Raw genomic sequence first — 21,849 nt, 5'->3', positions numbered from 1 at the left:
GCCTGAGAGTAGTTAAGAAAAAGACGAATTGTCACGCTAAACTTAAATTATTAAATTTGATGATTCAAAATTATTTTGAAAGGATAGATTTTTAGGTTATAAAGATATTGATTTTTTTTTTCTTTATGGAGGAAGAGTAGGAATAATAATTCTTATACTGCGAAAAAGTCTCATTCAGATAATACACACCACACGCTATCTTTTCCTTTTACATTAGTTTTTTTTTTATTTATAATCGAACTATCAGTTTTTGGATTCAAATGCAATTTAATTTTTTTAGAGAAAGTTTTTTGTGCGCCCATGCAAACTTTTAAAATAACCAATTTTTCTATGAAATCACAGTAATATTCAATATCTCTACAAAAAAATAACTTTCTCTTCTATCCCCTTTTATTTATTTTAATTTAATTTAATTATTTTAAAAACGAAATTGACCACTATACCCTTTAAATTAAATGGAGATGTCCATTAGTCCCTTTTTAACTGTACATGGCGCAGATAGTCTAACATAGTGTTTGGTAAACGGGCCGGGCCGGGCGGTCCGGGCAAAACCCGGGCACGGGCACGGGTAGCCACGGTCACGGGCGTCACGGGCACACGGGTACAACGGGCCGGGCATCACGGATTTTTTTTTCAAAAATCCTGCCCTGCCCGTTTAATACCCGTGCCCGTCACGGGTTCGGGGGCAGGACGGTCCGGGTACGGAGGGCCGGGCGGTCCGGTCCGGTCCGGGCCCGGACCGGTTTTTTTTTCTGTTTTTTTTTTCTGTTTTTGTGTTTCTGTTTCTGTTTTTTTTTCGCTTTTTTTTTTTTGTTCTGTTTTTTTGTTCTTTTTTTTCTGTTTTTTTTTCTTTGAAAATCAATCAATTATAAATCCAAATTCATACCTATTAAAATTCATTTGACATAGTAATTATATTTGTTAAAAATAGGTTATAACCTATTTTTATAACCTATAAAAATTCTGATTTATTTGTTCACTCTCCATTTGAAATATAAGTAATTATATTTGTTTTTGAACTCAATAATTTTTGTTATAATTAACACATTTTAATTGCTTATGTAATTATATCTTTCCTATAAAAATAAATAATACATATATACAAGACAAAATAAGAAAATCAAAAGATAAAAATTTCATTTGTTGTGAATTAAAGTCATAAATACTCAATTTTGAAAGTAAAAAATTAATTGAGATAAATGAAGGAAAACTAACATTGAAGTAAAGGAAATTACAACTAGCAACTGATAGGTCGCGTTTGAAAATAAAAGTAATACAACGTTGAGATAATCCTAATCGGAATCAAAGTTCCACTGCTTCTTTCGTTTTCTTTTTTGCCTGCTTCGCTTAGACTTGTCTAAGGCGCAGGGTGGGCATATAAAATGCTTGAACCTTATATCCTCCCTTGTGTGTGTCGGGTAGGCGCTAATGCAGGAAGGGTGGAAAGCTTGCAAACATTCCGCGCAACAGAACATCTCACTCCTCTTCCCATATTGGTAACAGGGATTGCAAAAATCTACCGGTTCTTTGTTTGTACGTTGTTGGGACTTTTCATGAAGGTTCTCGGGGTTTTCTTCTTTCATAAGTTCCTCGAGATCTCTTGAGCGGAAGTAGGGGAGGGCTCGTGTACGAGATTCCGCTGAGGGCTCTGCAATCGGGCTGAGAGCTCGCGTATGAGATTCCGCTGTGTTGGCACTCATTCTTAATAGAATAAATCTAACCTATTCAAAACAAATCAAATCACTTCACATATTAAAAAAAAAAAATCTAACATCTTTTATTAACCTATTAAAAATAAATCCGAATTTCAAAAAATAAAATCTAACCTATTCAAAACAAATCAAATTACTTCACATATTCAAAAAAAAAAAATCTAACATCTTTATTTAACCTATTAAAAATAAATCCGAATTTCAAAAATAAAATCTAACCTATCTAATTACTTAACATTCAATAAATCTAACATAAACAAAATCTAACATTCAATTTAAATTCTAAATTTCTCTACAAAAATAAATCTAACATCAAATTTAATTTTTAAATTACTCTACAAAAATAAATCTAATATTCAATATTTCAATCTAACAAAATTTAATCTACCAAAATGTAATCTACCAAAAATTAATGTTACCTTTTTAATTTCGCGGGAAAATCTTCGAGAATACCTTCGTAATTCCGTTTGCATTTGCGTGTTTGTGTTTGCATATTTGTTAAATTAACTACTATATTTTTTTAACAATAAAATTAAAATTGGAGAATAATAAAAATATTGAGATTGAGATTGAGAAAATGAGAGATGAAAATATTGAGAGAGATGTGAAAATTTGTAAGGAATGGGTGTATATTTATAGAATTTTGTTTGGAGGGATTAAAATTTGAATTTTAAAAAAAAAAAAAAAAAAAAAACGGGTAGGGGTCCGGGTAGAAAGTGGGGCTGTGGGGCAGGGGGGGGGGGGGGGGATTTGAGTTTAAATTTTGAATTTTAGATCAAAAGTAAAAAAAAAAAAAAAAAAAAAAAAAAAAAAAAAAAAAAAAATCTTCCTCGGGCTCACGAGCACGGGCGCACGGGTTCACGGGCACGGGCGTCACGGGTACGGGTTACGGGTACGAGGGTCCGGGTTATCACGGGCATTTTTCCAAAAAACCGGGTCCGGCCCGTTTAATACCCGTGCCCGTGTACCCGTGCATACCCGTGGCACGGGCACGGGCGGACCGGTCCGGGTTGGGCCCCCGGGGGCATTTACCAAACACTAGTCTAACATCCGAACATAGCAAAAGTTAAGGATTGCCAAATAACAACAAAATTAACATTTGAGAATTACATTTGACCTTCCGATTGAAATATTTCTGTTTAGATTTGGACCGTTTGATAGAATTGGGGTCAACCAGGCCCGAGGTGAAACACACGTGACCCTTTAAATATTCGTGCAAATTCTTATGGATCCAAACAAAAATATTCTGTTAACTTACGTGAGATGCGAATTCTGAGAATTAATGTAAACTGCACAAACTCACAAGCAAAAGACTAATCTCGCAATAACCACCCTTTCAGCATATGGAGAAGGCTCAAAAGTCATTTTCTACTCGTGAAACTGGAATTATTGTCTCGACCTCTAACAAATCATCCAAGGGTTTCACCTCTAAAAACACTGAATTTTGAGGTTGAAAACTGAAACATTACAGTAAAACAGCACTCAACCATTGATGAATGATGATATCAGCTATAGGTTAGAAACAAAAGGAATGCTATAATATTAAGATAACATGATCCATATTTCTAACCATACTACATAATTTGAATCAACAAACAGTAACCTGATGTAAAGGATACCAAGGAAGGGCCTTCTATATCAAGTCAACCAGCTACCCCATAAATTTGCATAAACAAATCTAACTGCAACCAGCTATCAAAAAGTTATTCGAATTGGAAAAGAAAATATTACAAAAATCTGAATCTCCCTAAATTTGCATGAACACATCTACCTTCAACAAAGGGCATTAAGGGATTTTATGAAATGGAAAATTTTTGCCAGTTATGGCCTTCAATCTACTCTTCTTTCACCTTTCAAGCCACCCAAACCTCCCTTTGTATTAACGGTTCAAAAATTAGAAAAAAAAAGGCAATTAAAAGCAAGTTACAGCCCGAAGAAACCAAGCTCAGTAGCTCTCTCCTTTTCAAAAGTCTCGAAGTATTGATAAATAATGGTAACGGCAAGAAGAATTCCAGTGCCAGAACCAATGGCGCCCATGAAATCAGCAAGCACAGTCAGAGCACCAATACAGATTCCACCAAAGGCAGCAGCAGTAGGAATGTACCGGTTCAGTTCTTTCTGCAAGTTTGACTCTCTATGGCCTGGCATCACCATTTGTTGTTCCTACATTACATCAGCATTTCATTATTTTGAGTTGAACTCTCTTATTTCAAATATAAGATGAATTGATTATCGATATTGTATTACAAAATATGTATACCTTGAGCTGCTTAGCAACATCTCTTGCTGATGATCCAGAAACCTCAATCCAGGTCTTTGAAAAGAGAGCACAAGCAGACAGCATAAATACAATATAGAACAGTGCATGGAATGGATTTGCTATGACATCAGCCAAGCTGCACAAATTGCAAAACAATTCAGAGATGCAATCAATTCATAAATAAATCAATCAACTAAACTTATAACCAATGATTAAAAGAAAAAACAAAAGAAAGATAAAGCACAAACCTTGAAGGAGCAGTTATGTAGTAGGCAATGCCACCAACTGGCACACTACCACCAGAGTATTCAGACTCTTGCCACTTGCCCAATAGATTGACAAAGAAGTTGCCGCTGAATTTCCTGTACAGCAACTGCATTCCAAAAACACACATATTTACAATAAATAAACACTCCATTTTACAACAATAACAACAACAGGTGATATCAAATCTACTACCATACCTGAGAAATGAAGTAGAGATTGGACACAAGAGCGGACTGGAGAATGATTGGCATGTTGGAGGTGTAGAACAGCTTGATAGGGTAAGAGCCCTGCTGGCCACGAGCGTTCTTGGACCTGACAGGGAGCACAACTCTGAATCCCTGGAAATAGACGACAATGAGGAAAACCAGCACCGTAGCAAGGAGGTTGGTGACATTGGGGAGGTTCTGGCGGTAGAAGGCCTCACGCAGAGCCCTTACTTTGTCCGTCCTTGTTATCAACAGGTGGAACAAGGCAATGATCGCTCCCTCAAACTCTGCACCCCTTCCGCTGTTTATTGTTGTCGGGCTGAACGCCTTCCATATGATGTTCTCACTGTACACACCAATTATAATGAAATTATAAGGATGATATGAATTAAATAATTGAATTACCAATCAAGCAGAAAGTGATTTTTTGTTTAGTGGGGGGAGGGGATTGGAATTACCATATGTTGGTGGCGATGAAGAGAGAGATACCAGAGCCAAGACCATAGCCTTTCTGAAGCATCTCATCTAGGCAAATGACAATGATGCCAGCAAAGAAGAGCTGCAGAATGATCAGAATGGCATTGCCGGTGCCAAGTTGGGCTATCGTGCCGTACATTCCTGATACAACATATGCTACGGCTGTGCCGATAGCAATCAAGAATCCGAGCAGCTTTTGTGCGCCGTTTCTGACATTTCAATGGATATATACAATTATTATTAATTACTTCATGTCTGGATTAACAGGTCCTTGGGAATTTTATATAGATCCAAAACTAACACCAAGTAAATACCTAATAAGTTAGGCTAAATTGTAATCTATGCTGGTATAAGACAAAAAAGGAAATGAAAAAATAAATCAGGTGAGATATTTACAAGAGAGTGCGATCTTCTCTGACGCTGTTATCGACTTCAATAATCTTAGATCCGACCAAGAGCTGCATCACCATGCCGGATGTGACGATAGGGGTGATACCGAGCTCCATAACGGTACCCCTGCTTGAAGCAAGGATAACCCGCATCCAATAAAACGGATCTGCACCCGTTGTGGAGTGGATCCCATACAGAGGCAGCTGACTGCACACGAGGTAAATGAAAAGAGCGATTATGGTGTAGATCGCCTTTTCCCTGAACGGAATTCTCCGATCCGCGCTCTGTACTTCAGGTAAGATCGCCAGAAACGGCCGCACCAGATGCAATACTCGAAATCCACCTCCCGCCATTGTTTCTTTTGACCACTTTCTACAGATCTGATCCGAATCGAATTTTGGCTCTTTTAACTATCCTTATTTTTTCTTTCGGGGGAGAAAGAAACAGAAGGAAGAATAGATGGAGTACGAATTAGGAGGCCGGATATAGGGATACCGAAACAAAGAGTCTCCTACGCAGCCACGCGGCTAACCCAATCAAATCCGTCCACGTGTATAGTTAGAGGTGTCTTATTGGGCCGAGGTGGTCTACCGTGTACGAAATTGGAGGTCTAAACTCCGATTATATGAGCATTGACTTGTCTTAGCGGATCTTTCGGAGAAAAGAGAAACCGCCTTGACCTTTTCTCCTAAGAAAAGGGCCTACTTCAAAAGATAGAAAGGGAAGTGTTTACTTTGCTGGAACTAACTTAAATCGGGCCGAACAAGTCTTCAAAGAGTGGGCCCAAATATAGTAGGTGAGTTGCTTAAAAATGGAGTAAGGCAGATCTATTACAGGCTTACAGCCATTCCAATATAATTTAGATACTCTTTGTTTTAAATAAGAAGCACCTACACAGTAATTTCACATTTTACTAAATGAAAAAATTTGTAAGTATTCGTAAATTCAGAATAATAGCAAACGTGTATTAAATAATGCAGCTGCATCTCAATTTAGTTTTGCAGTTTCTGCACCATGATCTTTGTTTCCTATTTAGCTGCCAAAATTTAATTCGGTGCGGATATATTAGGCCCTTTTGGTACAATATATATAATTTTGCGTTTGCATTTCGACTATTCAACTTTAATTTGCTTTATCAACGAGCTAATTGTGATGCCATAATATATAAGAATACACATGTCCGGATTGTGTGTTTAATGAAAATAATCTATACTTCTAAAAATGGTGCACGAATAATTTAAGATCGGACGATATAGTCATATAGATATACTCTGGGATATTTTAAGCGTCCACTGCTGTCTTTTTACACCTCTTTATTTGTTCACCATAGTTATTTATTAAATAAAATTATATAATTATTAACGACAAAATGTTACGAAACCTATAAATCTATATAAATAATATAATTTTATAGTACATTATTATTAATAACTATAAAATTTTATAGTTAAATATCATGAACAGATAAAGATAAAGAGGCTTAAACAAGAGATTGACAGTGATGAATTGTAAACGTACTCAAATATTTTTTTTTGTTTAAATTTTTGTAGGTATATTTTGCACGGCAGTTGCAATGAGCTTGTCATCGCTAGTTGGGTCTAACTTGAACTCATCATGAGCGAAATAACTTTAGGAATCTGAGCTGAAATCTTTGTTTGAAATCGTTACGAGTTGGACCAAGCTAGCTTGCGAGCTGATGAGCTAGCTTGTAGAGTCTGGTTGAATCTTGTTTTAAGAAAAAAATAAATTCTATAAATTTTTTGGACTGAGCTGAATCAAGTTCAATCGACTTGAACAGTATAAAATGCACACATTCATACAATTTCACAAATTTGATGCTTAGCCGAGCTAGCTCGCGAGCTGATAAGCAAGTTAGAAGTCAATTTGAAATCGTTAATTCTAAATTAAATTAGTGGCAACATTGATTTGTTAACAGCTTGATCCAATAAGCGGGTTATTTATAAGTTATAACCGGATAACAGGAGCGGTAAACTTCTTGTAAATTCATCTCGTCGCAAATAGCTAATAGAGCCGCAGAAATTAATCAGCTACATGCCTACATTCAGAGAAAGCTCGTGTTTTTTTTGAAGAAAAGTGGTATATACCACCGATTTCATTTGAAATCAAAGCATATCTGATTTAGTACCAAATTGGTACCAAAATCAAATATAACAGGTCCATACAACTATAAAAACAAAAGTAAAAATAAAAGAATAACAAGTTCACAGAAACAAGCTCACAATTAAGAAAAGTAAAAACATAAGAATCTACTAAAAACACTGAAAGTATAAAGCTAAGGACTATATATCCAATAAATCTTCATCACTCTCCTCTTCTCCAGACATTGGAGATGGAGGGTTGCCAGCTCCAAAACCCTGCATATCATCTGAACTGTCCACTTGGAAAATGGACATTAGAAGGTCCACTACTTGAGCCAATTCTGGACTTCTTACCTCTTCCTCTTGTATTTGATCTGGGAGATCCTTAACATCAGAAGGGAGCATTAGACTCAATTTGAAAAATGAATTATCTAATCGAGATTGACACCAAAAGCTAGCTAATGAAATAATTTTTGTGCCAATAGATTTAATCGGTAGAGAGTTAGCATCATTAAAACAAATTCTATTTCTTTCCAGCCAAATAGTCCATAAAATAGATCCTCTAAGTAGCTCAACCAATAACCTATCCTTTAAAGGAATGTATGCATCTAATACCCATAAATCCTCCAAAGATGCACAAGTAAATGTAAAGTTATTATGATCAGCAATCCAATTCCAAATTAATCTAATGTAAGAACAATGTATAAAAAGATGTTCAGTATCTTCAGGTTGACCACAAAAAACACAAGAAATATCACCTGGCCAACCTTTATTAGCTAAATTAATTTTAGTAAGGATTTTATCCCGTCTAACTAACCATAAGAATATTTTTATTTTCAAAGGGATATGCGATTTCCAAATAGAATTGTACTCCTTGTTAGAAATACCCCCATATTCAAGCCATTGATAAAAAGAATATACAGTAAAATTATCATCCTTGGACCATCTCCAAATCAATCTATCTTCTAACTGATAAGAGAAAGCTCGTGTTAGGGCCCACTCATGAGTTTCTCAGACGCAACACTTCACATTGAACTGGACAACTGGAGGCATACTATGCTGTTCGATCTTAATTTCTAACGGTTCAGATTGAACTGGACCCAAGATGTAGTCCGGTAATTGTGAGATGGATCACCGCGCTTTGATCAGGTCCCTGAATCACATGGCTTCCCGTGAAACGAGTCGATCATGGAAGAGTAATGGGTTATATACTTATATTGATATTTAATATTTTCATCAGAGTAACTGAAAATTGTTCATAAAATACCACAAAAACAGCATGACACAACACATGATTGAATCCACCCAAGCATAAGAGCATTTCTTGCATATTACATTCTACATAGTAATCAGATACATGATTAATTTGTAAGTTTTTCGTGTTTAATTTGTTTTTTTTTTACATTTCAAACTAAACATCAAATAAAACGCAAATAAACTTATAATACATTTTATTCACAAATAAAACATGTATAAAATACGGATATTTTTTTTTGGTTTTTTTTATCTTTTTTGTGATACCGAATCATTCCCCAATTTTACCTTAATTATTTCCGAATCACTGATTTTTAGCCCCGTCGAACCGAATTCGAATTATTTATTTGTCACTCTCCATACATACAGAGAATTGGAAGCCAGTGCAATACCGCAGTGAGCAGAATTGATCCGAGTGAAACCCAGCAAGAATCTCAAAACAAATCCTCTATATTATAATTTTCTAAATATGAACCGATGTGATTTTGACCCAACTGAGAGTACTGTACACAGTTCTGTACCGTACATGATATGGATCCGCATACAGAGTTTGGATGTATAGGAAATAAATCTGTTGCGATTCCAAAGAATCCCAGTGATTCCTGCCTTTTCAAATCTAACCATTAGTTTTTTGAAATGTACGAATCTCAAAAAACAATTGATTTTATGCACAAATTTCAAAACAAATAGATAGTTATATTTGAAAAAGCAGGAGCCTGCGACTCCAAAGAATCGCTGCAGATTCTCTTCCGGATATATATCAGACAAAAAATATTATTATTTTTTATTAAACTTTTTTATTTAATTTATTACTAATATTAATTAATTTTCATTGGAAGCAAAATTGAAAAAATAAGTAAGAATTGATCGAATCATATCGGAAATTTGATTTCTTTGGCAAAACTAAATTAAGAAAAAAAATAATATAAAATATGAAAATGTTAAATTTTACTTTGAAAATCATCCATCCTTTGAAATTCAAACATCTTTTTAACCATTCAAATGTAGAAGGCCTAGCTAAACCAGCGAAATAAATGTATATTAATACATTCCTGTTCTTAGAGTCACTGTCGGTGGACCCCCAATTTAAAAATTAATAGTGACCGGCCCCACTCGGCAGTGACTGAGAGTACAGGATTTTTCTGCACCCGGAAGTAGGTGATCTCCTTCCTATTAATACACTGTAACTAACTTTTAGTAAACATATTGACCGAGCTATTTTGATTTCACACAGCCTCTCGAACCAATAATAATAAGAAAAAATTAACTAGTGACATGTCATTATCTTTACCTTGAAATCTCCACTATAATCTTTAGACGGTTATAAAAGACATTACATTTTACAATAGTTATCGGTTAGCACTATTTTAAACAAGTCAAGTACTGTTAATATTAAAATGATCATGATGTCTTTATCGGATATTCAGTTTTGAATTTTCTATTTTTTTTTAAGTAATAGTTGGAGATCAACTGATCAAGCCACTTAACTAGAGTGTCATCGGATACGATGCGAGTTGGGTCGAGGCATTTTCATATCCGTACCCGTTATGATAACGAAAAAAAATTCTTATTCTTATCCGTTTTTTCGAATAAGGTATAGATCAGATAAATGAATAAAAAATACTATTGACATCCGATTTGTGCTTTCGATAAAATATTTTTTCAAAACAAGACAAAAGCAAAAGAATAATAATGAATACAACTAATTTGTATTATGAAAATTTAATAAAATACAAAATTTTATTGTATCATGTATCATCTTCGTACATATATATATCTATGTATATAATTTTATTTATAAAAGTAATCTTATATGATAACAGGTAAGGTAACGAAAAAAAATCATTACCCTTACCCAATAAGCTAAATGGAAAAAAAAAATCTTACTCTTATTCGTGTTTTTAGATACAATACGGTAAACAGATAAAAGTGTGTCATTGACACTCCTACACCCAACTATTTTATATCTATATTATCAGTATTTCACTTTATCTGATCAATTAGAAGATATATTGATTTGGAGATGGTTCAAGGATGATAATTTTACTGTACATTATTTTTATCAATGACTTGAATATAGAGGTATTCCTAATAAGGAGTACAATTCTATTTGGAAATCGCATATTCCTTTGAAAATAAAAATATTCTTATGGTTAGTTAGAAGAGACAAAATCCTAACTAAAATTAATTTAGCTGTCAAAGGTTGGCAAGATGATATCTCTTGTGTTTTTTGTGGTCAACCTGAAGATACTTAACACCTTTTTATACACTGTTCTTACATTAGATTAATTTGGAATTGGATTGTTGATCATAATAATTTTACATTTACTTGTGCGTCTTTAGAGGATTTATGGGTATTAGATGCATATATTCCTTTAAAAGATAGGTTATTGGTTGAGCTATTAAGAGGATCCATTTTATGGACTATTTGGTTGGAAAGAAATAGAATTTGTTTTAATGATGCTAACCCTTTACCGATTAAATCTATTGGAACAAAAATTATTTCATTGGCTAGCTTTTGGTGTCAATCTCGATTAGATGATTCATTTTTAAAATTGAGTCTAATGCTTCTTTCTGATGTTAAGGATCTCCTAGATCAAATTCAGGAGGAAGAGATAAGAAGTCCAGAATTTGCTCAAGTAGTGGACCTTCTAATGTCCATTTTCCAAGTGGACAATTCAGAGGATATGCAGGGTTTTGGAGCTGGTAACCCTCTATCTCCAATGTTTGGAGAAGAGGAGAGTGATGAAGATTTACTAGATATGTATTACTTAGTTTTATGCACATTTTGATGTTTTTGATAGTTTCTTATGTTGTTGCTTTACATAGTTGTGTGCTTGTTATGTGAACTTGGTACTTTTTTTGTTTTTGCTTTGTTTTAAATAGCTGTATAGACTTGTCATATTTATAAAAGACTTGGTAACTTAATTGGTCAATTCTTGTTGCTTTATCTCCACACGGATTTATAAAATATATTTCTTGTACTTCAACAGATTCTGAGAATATGCATTTGTCTATATCAGTTAGTCTTCTTTTCTCAACTACAAAAATCTTTTTCAAAATCTTGAATATAATTTTGAAATAGCGTGGAATTACCGATGGTAATAAAATACTTCGCAAAATTCGAAAAAAAAATACTGACAGTAATAAACATGATTGCTAAGAGAGATAAAGCAACAATTTATAAATTTGAACATATTGAAAACAAATTGGAAGCAAACCTCGCAAAAAAGAAAAAGGCGTGAATACAATAGTACCGAAATTTTAAGAGGATTCTTATAACTCAAATTATCCGACCATGCAATTCTTAATGCAAATGATATGACTAGTGCATAGTGATGTCATATGAGCTACGTCATATGATTATAAGAGCGTTGAATTAGAACTCCCAAGTTTCAAATTAATTTATAATTAGTGTGTTCGATTTTCATTTTCATATTATTAAGGGCCTTTCAATCCTCTAATTAACTAACAAAGACCCGTTCTCTACCTTATTGAGTCATGAGAGAAATCCAGATCTTAATTTAGTATTCATCTCATGATTAATTATTTCTGAATATATTTAGTTTATTTTTTTAAGAGATGTTGCACCTTTAAACTTATGTAATCCTAAAAATTATGATTGTATGATTATGTATTTTTAAAAATGTTGAACGGGTTATTTTAACAAAAATGTTATTTTTGCAATATTTAGTTAGTTTCTTTTAACGTTTTTTAGTCACAAAAAATTATAATTTTTAAGACACGTTTAATGATGGTCAAAAAGTTACATAGATTGTCATCATTGCACTTTCATATCATTATCAAACACGTCTTGAGAATTATAAATGTACATGTGTTATACGGAAAAAAAAATGTTAAAGGGAAGTATGTAATTGTCTGCAAAAATAATATTTCATGTTAGAAGTAACTAATTCAATAAAACCCACAGTAATCCAATCATTTTATTATTATTATATATTAAAAACAACTAAGTCATTACATTGAAATGGTCATTTAAGAGATGAACTCAGCACATTTTCTTATTTAATTATCTTTACACGGTGACAATTAAGTCATTACAAATATATTTACAATATACACCCAAAATTGAAGTATTGAAAAAGTATATGCAAAAGCTTTCAAAAAAAAAAAAATGCCCCCTACCAAGTATCAGAAAAGCACCATACAAGATACTTCACTATCAGAGTAATTCAACGGTGCAATTTCCATCTTAGTTACCTCCATGCTGCCATGCATCATCCTTTGTTCTCCTCTTATATTTTCTTTATTTCTTCTTGTTTTCGTTGAAGTAGCTCACTATGTACAGAATTCTCAAATATTCAATATTTTACAAACATGGAATATTGGAATCAAAGAAAACAGAAGGTAAAAATATGTAAAGTATATATATGTACGCCGTGATCCAAACCGAAATTTTTTTTTAGATAATGACAAGTTGAAGCTGCTGTTCAGCTGCGTCCGATCGCCATTTCCTCTTCTGTGTGCTAATGAACTCATCGAATTTTCTATTTAAAGCATCCGATTCTATCTTATCGAATTCATTTTCTGCACAAACAATTTGTTTCTCTTGATCAGGACACAAATCTTCCATCACAACCAATTCCGATCCGTAAGGCACAAACTTTTGGTTGTCCAAAACAATATCCAATATAGTTTTTTCTTCTTCGTTTGCATATTTCTCAAACAAAATAACATATTTTTCTTCGACCGATTCATCGTTGCCTCCCGGAAAGTTGATGGCATTGGATTGGTCTGGCGCCGCAAACTCCTCTTGGAGCTCTTTACGGAGATCATCATTTGTTACAGGAACAAAAGTATTGCAGAAATTGTGTATGATGAGCATTGGGAGAAGAACGAAATTGATAAGTATAAACAAGGTGTTCTTATTGAAGAGAGAGAGACTAATGGAGAAGAGCTTGAAGCGAAATATGAGATAATAGGAAAGGGAGCAAAATAATACTGTCTTCACTACAAGCGTAAGCTTCATTGCTGCTCTCTTTTGAAAGTAAAGAGGTGAATGAGGTGCTAATTGGCCAAAGAAGGGTTGCTCTGTATTTATATTTTATGGACAGAGAAAGAATGCTTGGGACTCAATTAAACAATAAGCTGGATTTGTTACTAGCACCTAGTTATCAATCCGCGTGGGGCCCAGATTCAGGGTCAATACTCAAAAGGATTTAATTTCCTAGTACAGAAATTGGAAGGAACTTTCATATTAGCGGTTAGACTATTAAAGTACTTTCCTGGTTGTTACATCTTCAGTTTATCAGAAAATGCACATTTGCTTCTTTTACCTTTTCAATGCAATACAATTTTGTTAAATCACGACCAAATAATTTGGGACAAAGTTGGGTGTACATAATATTGCAATCGCTTTGTTATATATTTCTTGAATAGTGTTGTTTTTCCTGATATTGACATTTGTGTGGTATACAAGTAACCGATCTTACTGCATATTGCATAGAAATCGAGTGTTTTTACTTTTTATCTATAATATAACGGATGTCAATCAACAGGGAAATTTACATTTATTAAGTGAGATGTTTGTCAATCAAGAAAAAGTAGAGAACAAGGATTAAAATATTAAATAATTTGAAATTACCAAGGACCTCATCTTATCTGTTAATGTAAATGGGTACATCGATCAGAGATAAAATTTCAAAAAATTTAAATCATTTCAGAAAATTCTAAAAGCCAAAAGATAAGTTCATAAATAATATAAATAATACATTGTTAGATCGCCTTAAATTTCAGATTAATCCTTGTTGAAATCAACTTTAATTGTGAAATTAATGAGAACATTCAGTGCCAAAATTATGAACATATAACCAAACCAACAAAAGATTTGAAAATTAAACACATGAAGGAATAATATGGTGAGAGACTAGGAGCATTCTCTATGACTAAAAGAAAAATATTGCATATACCTCGATTCAGAGTTCTTCAAATAAATGTGCAATTTTTGACAGTCCTAAAGAAAAATAGTAGCAAAAACAAGAAAGAATGCCTTTTGCTCAACACAAGAATTTTTTATGAATAATTGAGGAATGAATTTTCATTCTTCTTTATTTTTCAAATATTCAGGAGTAATTTGGACAGAAACATGTTTGGAAACTAATAAGATATATTGTATAGGAATTAAACTTTTTTTAAAAACGGACAAAGTTAGTCAACTCATGATATGTGCAATTAAGCTTAAATTAATTTTTAATATTGTATCAATCATATGGCCAGTTAGAAGTTGGGGCCAGGGAGAAACTCCATCGCGAGAAATATTTTAATTTTTTAAAAACTTATCCTTCGTTCCATATAAAAAGATATTTCGACAGAATATAGGCTCAGTTATTGCCCGAACTGTGCTAAGAACCTTTTTTCACTAAGCACAGAGAGAAAGGGTCAATCTTAAATGCTGGGAAGGTAATTAATATGTTGAGTTATTGGCAGGGGCGGACTCAGGATTTTCGTCAGAGAGGGGCAAAAAATTATCGAATCGGATTTAAATATCTTATCGGATTTAAACTCATTAACTAATTGAGTACTCGATAAAAAAAATAATGTTTTGACTTATTTTTTCAACACCTTGACTTATAATTTCTGATTCTATAACTTATAATTAATATTATCAATCATAATTCAAGAAATTTATTTTGATTTTAACACTAAATTTAACCCGAATTACAACTCAAACACCCAAAGGGGGGCAAAAAAAATTTCAGGGAGGGACAGAGTCGATCGGTACCAATAAATCACCACTAAAACTCGAAATCCAGAGAGGGGCGACTGACCCCACCTGTACTACAGTAGATCCACCCCTGGTTATTGGGATAATATGTGGTTAACTCAACATAAAAATCAGGCATAAGTTTGCCATTATTTCTCAGCCTAACCTTGGTATCAATTGTTGGGACCATTTGGCAACTTGCCCTTACGCTTTGCTTTTTGTGAATATGATAATAGAGTTTGTGGCTATTATAACATCATTGTCATTTCAATTTATATAACATCAACTCTAAAATCAATAAAATCGACTTCAAACGGTGAATTCAAATCGTTCAAACCGATCTACTTCATTAGTTGTCCATTTATAACTTTTCGAATTTATTTAGTATTAAGTCAAGCAGTCAAATGTGTGAGTTTTTAAGTTAATTTTAATACATTCATTTTTCAATATTTTTACCGCTTGATTTGATACTAAAATAACTCGAAAATATAAAAAAAAATTGTATGTAAACGCATCACTCATAATGTAAATCGGTTTGAACGGTTTAGATTAGTCATTTGAAGTCGATTTGATAGGTTTTAAAGTTGGTGTTATATAGGCTAAAATTAATGACACTAATGTTATATTAGCCAAACTCTAGTGGATTTTTTTTTTCCTATAACTTTATATTTATATATCTCATCAGGGAGTTATTTTTTACCCTTTGTTTTTTTCTAATTATGTTCTCCAGCCTTTGAGGTTATAAATAAAATCTCTTGTTTAAGATAAGTCCGTTCACTTTTCCTAAGCAAATGTAAAATAGAAAAAAGATAATCCTATTATTACTAGTACCAAACCATAATGGAACCACATTGCTGTATATATATATACAGAGTCTGTGTGCATATATATACAAAGTTGAATTTGTTGGAGAATGAATTTAAATTGAAGTTAATTTTAACTTTTAGGTGACAGAGAGAGCTGATTTTGCATTTGTCACATTTGTAACAGCTCATTTGTAACTTTTTGAATCAATATAATTGCTTTGCTTACGGACTTTCAGCCCAAAAAGAGCTGATTCTGCAAAGAATCTGAGCTTAGATAGTGTGAACAGAGTTGAAGTAGTATAGAGAAGGAGTTCTCTATCGAAATTTCTGATATTGAGGCCAACTAGCTTAGTTGCTGTCCAATGTTGTACATTACATCCTTTCTCTATCTCAATCAAGGTTCTAAATAGCGATTATAGCGGCATAGCGGGGAGACCAAAAAAAAAAGCTATTGCGAATAGCGTAGCTATAGCGGAAGCTATCACACATAGCGATTTCCCTTTTCAAACTTTATATTCTATATTTCTACTAATTATCAACATAATCAATATTAGAGAATTGATGTAACAACTAAATGACAACTAATCTAAGTCTATATTTTTTATCAATTACGCAAATAAGAAGAAAAAAAATCTAAAAAGTAACATTATTTAATAGTTTATACTTCATGGTATTACATATTATAATAGACAAAGAGCAATTAATTTTATAAGGTAAATGAAGTCAATATACATATTTAAAATTTTTATAATTATAATAATAATCAAAATCAGCTTTCAATTGAAACGAACGATAATAATTTTACAAATGAATACTATACAAAGAGTAATCACAATGAAAAATTAGTATTTGAATATTTCTCGATATAGAATGATAGAATAAATCACAAATAAAAATAGAAGCATATAGTTTGGTTTAGTATACTTATCGTAGAAGACCATGTAGCATTAGAAATAAGAATAGAAGTACAAAAGTCCATATAAATTGCAAAAAAAAAAACCATGTAGCATAGCGGTAGCTATAGCGGGTCTCATATAGCGGTAATAGCGGTCAGCTATTATAGCTATAGCAGTCGTAGCTGAGTTAGCGCAATTTTATCTCATAGCTTAGCGTTTATGGTCCGGAAAAGCTATAGCATAGCTATAGCTAGCTATTTAGAAGCCTGATCTCAATTCAATAAATTAAAAACTTTTGCATTTTTTTTACAGTGAATACCCACTGCCCGGCCAATAAAAAAGTAAAAAAAAAAATCCATATTACATTTATAAGCGATTATTATTTCCTTATGTATGATCTTTTGTTTATCTTTTATTTAAAAATAAATAAAATAAAAATCCATGTTTCATTTATATGACAATTTTTGGAAGATGTTTGTTGATTTTGGTAATTATATGGCTTGATATATAAGTCTTGTTGATTAAAAACATAAATAGACACACAAGATGTTGTATATAAATTCACACAGTTCTGTGCATAATTTTAGATATATCTGTTTGATCTAGCCTACGGTGCTATGGGTTGCATAGAGAGCCTCTATGCAACGGCTCAATATTCGAGTTTTCAAAATCCTAACGGTTGATTCGAACCGTTCAACATGATCTCCATATGAATATGTACTTGCAAATCAAATTTTATATTTTTTTAGATAGGTGGAAAATCACTTGATCTAAAAAATTATGCACCATTCAGATATTTGATTTTCTACTTATCTAAAAAATAGTATAAAAATTCTAAACAATGTAAAATTTGGTTTGCAAGTACATATTCATATAGAGAACATGTTGAACGGTTTGAATCGACCGTTAGAATTTTAAAAGCTTAAATATTAAGCCGTTGCATAGAGGCCCTCTATGCAACTCATAGCAACGTAGCCTTACTCTTATCCTTTTTTATCTAGCCGAATAAATTCACTAACAACTATATTAGAGCATATCAATAGATTTTGATGATTATATAACTTGAATAGTGACCCCAGTTTATTAAAAAGCAAGCATAATATTTGATGTAACAATTTAATTAGTTCACACTATCTAATTAAATAAATAAAAAAATATAAATATAAAAAAGGTCTCTGACATGAACCCCAGAACCTAGCTACAAATTCAACTACGAAATTTATATGACTCGGTCGTCAAAAATTTCGGCAGCCCAATTCCGTCGAAATTCTCAGGTATTTTTAAAATTCTTCAGAATACTTGAGAATTTGTATTATTTTTTATTTAAAGTTGAATATTAAAAAAAATGGGCTTCTGAAAGCATCATATAGTCGTCAAATATTTAAACACGAAACCATTAATATCAGAATTCAGAAATGTGAAAAATATAGGATGCACCAAAAAAAAAAAAAAAAATTGCATAACAGCGTCTAGTGTGGACGTGGAAATTGAAGGCCCAATAAGATAACCCAAAGCCTGTATGCCCAATAAGGCCCAGTGGGAGGCTGAGAGTATGAAGAGGAACGAATTCCGATCCCCACGTACCTGAGGTGATATTTTTAAATCTGGACCGTTCTTTTAATCCGGCACAAATCTCAAAATAGGTTTTCTATAGTTTTTAATTTTTTATAGACATTAGATTAAGTTTAGTCCGACTATATTTTCATATAAATTACACCTCAGGTACCTAGGAGGATACAAACTCGAGAAGAACGAGGCCATTGGTGCGTCTTCGAATTCGTGTCACCAAATGTAACAGAAATATTCTATTTAGATCTGGACCGTCCGATCAGAATCCACACGACTATTAAAGTAACTCCTTACATTCCAATTTCATTCCAACCTCGGACCGGATTAGTCCGGATTCTGACCTGACAATTGTGATTCAAACAAAAATATTTTGTTACGTTAGGATATGAATTCGGGCGTCGTCGGGGTCAATCAATTGCAGAACGACAACGCCATCCGTCTGTTCATCAAGAAAGACTTGACGGCACTTCAACAAAGATCAACGGTTGGGATCGTGATAAACGAAAAAAAAAATGTACATGTGTTAAACGAAAAAAAAATGTTAAAATTAGGATGTAATTGTCTACAAAAATAATATTTCATGTTAAAAGTAACTAATTCAATAAAACCCACATTCATCCGTTCATTTTTTTATTATTATGTATTAAAAACAACTTGTTAAGTATTTATACTTAGAATATATATATTTTTTTAAGACTAGGTCATGAACGCATTCAAAATTATACTTTGAAATGGTCATTTAAGAGATGAACTCAACACATTTTCTTATTTAATTATCTTTACACGGTGACAATTAAGTAATTGCAAATATATTTACAATATACACACAAAAATGAAGTATTGAAAAATTATATGCAAAAACTTTCAAAAAAAAAAAAATGCCTCCTAATTAATATCAGAAAAGCACCACAAGATACTTCATTATCAGAGTAATTCAACGGTGCAATTTCCATCTTAGTTACCTCCATGCATCATCCTTTGTTCACTATGTACAGAATTTCAAATATTCAATGTTGTACAAACATGGAATATTGGAATCAAAGAAAACAAAAGGTACAAATGTACAGTATATGTACGTCGTGATCCAAACCGAAAAATTTCTTAGATCTTGTGAAGTTGCTGCTCAGTTGCGTCCGATCGCCATTTCCTCTTCTGTGTGCTAATGAACTCATTGAATTTTCTATTTAAAGCATCCGATTCCATCTTATCTAATAATTGTCTACACAAAACAATTTGTTTCTCCTGATCAGGATACAAATCCTCCATCACAACCAATTGTAATTCGTAATGCACAAACTCTTGGTTGTTCAAAACAATATCCAATCTATTTCTTCTTCTTCTTCTTCTTCTTGGTTTGCATATTTCTCGACCAAAATAATAGATTTTTCTTCGACCGATTCATCGTTGCCTAAGGAATTATGAATCGATACAGCTCCTGGAAAATTGATGGCATTGGATTGGTCTGGCGCAAACTCTTCTCGGAGCTCTTTACGGAGATCATCATTTGTTACAGGAACAAAAGTATTGCAGAAATAGTGCATGGTGAGAATTGGGAGAAGAACGAAATTGATAAGTATAAACAAGGTGTTCTTATTGAAGAGAGAGAGACTAATGGAGAAGAGCTTGAAGTGACATATGAGATAATAGGAAAGGGAGCAAAACAATACTGTCTTCACTAGAAGCGTAAGCTTCATTACTGATCTCTTTTGAAAGTGAAGAGGTGAATGAGGTGTTAATTGGCCAAAGAAGGGTTGCTCTGTGGACTGTATTTATATTTTGCTGGATTTGTAACAAGCACGGAAGCACCTAATTTCCAATCCGCGCGGGGCCCAGATTCAGTGAGATCTAGTTAGATGTGTCAAAAGGATTTAAATTCCTCGTACAGGAATTAGCAAGGAACTTTCATATTAGCGGTTAGACTATTAAAGTACTTTCCTGATTGTTACATCTTCAGTTTATCAGAAAATGCACATTTGCTTCTTTTACTTTTTCAATGCAATATAATTTAATTTGTTAAATCACAACCAAATAATTAATTTGGGACAAAGTTGGGTGTACATATTACATAATATTACAATCGTCTTGTTATATAATATTTCTTGAATAGTTTTGTTTTTTCCTGATATTGACATTTGTGTGGGATACAAGTAAACTCGGTCTTGGGATATTTAATTTACATTTGTAGCTTAACAATAAAGTACTGCATATTGCATAGAATTCGAGTATTTTTTTTATCTATAATATAATGGATGTCAATCAAGGGAAATTTACATTTATTAAGTGAGATGTTTGTCAATCTAGAAACAGTAGAGAACAAGGATTTTCATCTTTGATGTACCCATTTACATTAACAGATAAGATGAGGTCCTTGTAATAAAATTATTTAATATTTTTTTATAATATTGTTTAATCATTTCCGAAAAATTTTAAAAACCAAAAGATAACTCCATAAATAATATAGATAATACATTGTTAGATCGCATTAAATTTCAGATAAGATTAATCCTTGTTGAAATCAACTTTAACTGTGAAATTAATGAGAACATTCAGTGCCAAAATTATGAACAGATAACCAAACCAACAAAAGATTTGAAAATTAAGCACATGAAGGAATAATATGGCGAGAGATTTAGGAGCATTCTCTATCACTAAAAGAAAAATATTGCATACACCTCGATTCAGAGTTCTTCAAATAAAAATATGCAATTTTTGACAGTCGTAAAGAAAAATATTAGCAAAAACAAGAAAATAATGTCTTTTGCTCAACACAAGAATTTTTTATTAATAATTGAGGAATGAATTTTCATTCATGTTTTTTATCCAATATTCAAGAGTAAATTGGATAGAAACATGTCTGGAAACTAATAAGATATATTCCTACATAATTACAGTAAAAATTAACATATATAGGAATTAAACATTTTTTAAAAACGGCAAAGTTAGTTCTCCAACCTTTGAGGTTATAAATAAAACATCTTGTTTAAGATAAGTCCGTTCACTTTTTGTAAGCAAATGTAAAATAGAAAACGATAATCTTACTGTTACTAGTACCAAACCATAATGGAACCACATTGATGTATATATATTAATATAATAGAATCCGGCTAGTATGACATCAGTGTCACATGACACTAATTTCAAAATTAATTGAATAGATTTCAAACGATTAATCCAAACCGTTCAAACTAA

General features: G+C 32.6%; 2 protein-coding genes across 2 annotated transcripts in view; one reads left to right on the top strand and one right to left on the bottom strand.

The window, feature by feature from the left end:
• LOC144572152 (DEK domain-containing chromatin-associated protein 2-like) overlaps window positions 1–21,849 on the top strand; it is a 67,965-nt gene that overhangs the window by 30,576 nt on the left and 15,540 nt on the right. The window lies entirely within an intron of this gene.
• Window positions 3,406–5,813, bottom strand: LOC144572154 (uncharacterized). Its single transcript, XM_078321588.1, has 6 exons — window positions 5,319–5,813; window positions 4,904–5,131; window positions 4,437–4,791; window positions 4,221–4,345; window positions 3,973–4,108; window positions 3,406–3,875 (listed from the first exon to the last, which is right to left on the bottom strand). Exons 1-6 carry the CDS (start codon window positions 5,663–5,665, stop codon window positions 3,636–3,638), a joined length of 1,431 nt encoding a protein of 476 aa, XP_078177714.1. The 5' UTR covers window positions 5,666–5,813; the 3' UTR covers window positions 3,406–3,635.

This window comes from Carex rostrata, chromosome 20 (assembly GCF_964058835.1).
Source record: "Carex rostrata chromosome 20, lpCarRost1.2, whole genome shotgun sequence".
Classification (NCBI taxonomy): domain Eukaryota; kingdom Viridiplantae; phylum Streptophyta; class Magnoliopsida; order Poales; family Cyperaceae; genus Carex; species Carex rostrata.
Note: the sequence above shows the minus strand (reverse complement) of the source record. Positions and strands in the feature narration are given on the sequence as shown.